Source organism: Bidens hawaiensis, unplaced genomic scaffold, assembly GCF_021521415.1.
Source record: "Bidens hawaiensis isolate Kalapana, Puna unplaced genomic scaffold, B.hawaiensis_p1.1 tig00022356_1, whole genome shotgun sequence".
Taxonomy (NCBI): domain Eukaryota; kingdom Viridiplantae; phylum Streptophyta; class Magnoliopsida; order Asterales; family Asteraceae; genus Bidens; species Bidens hawaiensis.
The window spans coordinates 170,185-171,377 of record NW_027493488.1 but is presented as its reverse complement, the minus strand read 5'-3'; the positions used below and the strand labels follow the sequence as shown (position 1 = coordinate 171,377).

At 29.5% G+C, this 1,193-nt stretch overlaps 1 protein-coding gene across 1 annotated transcript; it reads left to right on the top strand.

Moving 5' to 3' along the window:
• The first annotated feature begins 418 nt into the window (after positions 1-418).
• On the top strand, positions 419-870 carry LOC143565482 (peamaclein). Its single transcript, XM_077052444.1, has 2 exons — positions 419-555; positions 651-870. Exons 1-2 carry the CDS (start codon positions 471-473, stop codon positions 833-835), a joined length of 270 nt encoding a protein of 89 aa, XP_076908559.1. The 5' UTR covers positions 419-470; the 3' UTR covers positions 836-870.
• Positions 871-1,193: the final 323 nt, after the last annotated feature.

Genomic DNA, 1,193 nt, shown 5'->3' with positions numbered 1-1,193 from the left:
AATTCATTTAACTCCATCTCTCTCCTATTAATTTTTAATGTAATATCAAAAATTTAGTAATTAAAATAACAAATCTTGGTTTATATACAAATCAATTAATTAAAATAAAAAATCAATTACCAATTAATACATATTGTTTCTTGCAATCCATTAAAAGCATAAAACCATTTTAACAAGCTTAACACTAATGATGGGTGGTTTAATGCATGTTTAAAATGCCATGCCATGTTAATACTAGTGGGTGTTAGCTTTATAAAAAGACACGCTTATAACGACTCTATATGTTTTACTATATCTTGTTTGCATTAATTCATGTTAGATTTATAATCAAATACATCTATTTTTATTTTGGGAAAAATGAAATCTTACTAAAAATATACTGAGAATATTTTTCTCATGATTTCTTTTATTATAAAGTAATACTCTTCAACTTTTAACAGTTTTATTACATTTAATTCTAAGGATTAAAGATGAAGCCATTTGTTTTAGCGTTTGTGCTTGTGACACTAATGCTCTTGAGCTCTTCTCTCCTACAAATCACCATGGCTGGATCAAGTAAGATACAAACCTAGCCAACTTATGCATTGCATGTTATACTTTCGATTAGAAGATTGAATTTTGCATTTTGTGAAATTTTTGTGGTATTGTAGGTTTTTGTGACTCCAAGTGTGCAGTGAGATGCTCAAAAGCAGGGTTGCAAGATAGATGCTTAAAGTATTGCGGGATATGTTGTGAAGAGTGTCAATGTGTGCCTTCCGGAACGTATGGAAACAAAGATGAATGCCCTTGTTATAGGGACAAGAAGAACTCTAAAGGCGGACCCAAATGCCCATAGAGTATTTGTAGTTGTGTACAATGTCCTTAGTGAGGGGTGACTAAAAGTGTTACTTTCAATATGCATCTTATTTGTGATAATATTTAAATAATTTATGTTATAATTAAAATTTCAAAATATGGAAGAAGGAAATGCATCTCTTTAGGGCGTGAATGTCACATACTCATAATCCAAACATGACATTATTACGAATATCAATTTAATTCCATCAAAATGTATTGGTTACTTGAACTTCATAGACTATTTAGATGTCCGATAATAAATTTTGGCGTTTTGCTAGAATAGTATGAAAATATATAATGAAAATCAAAGCGTTATTGTAAATTATATTAACAAAAGATCCCTTGAAGCACCAAAA

Bases quoted from the DNA above. Each gene is read 5' to 3' on its own strand.
- LOC143565482 (XM_077052444.1), top strand. From the start codon at position 471: ATGAAGCCATTTGTTTTAGCGTTTGTGCTTGTGACACTAATGCTCTTG. The intron at 556-650 runs GTAAGATACAAA...GTGGTATTGTAG, and splicing joins AATCACCATGGCTGGATCAA to GTTTTTGTGACTCCAAGTGT.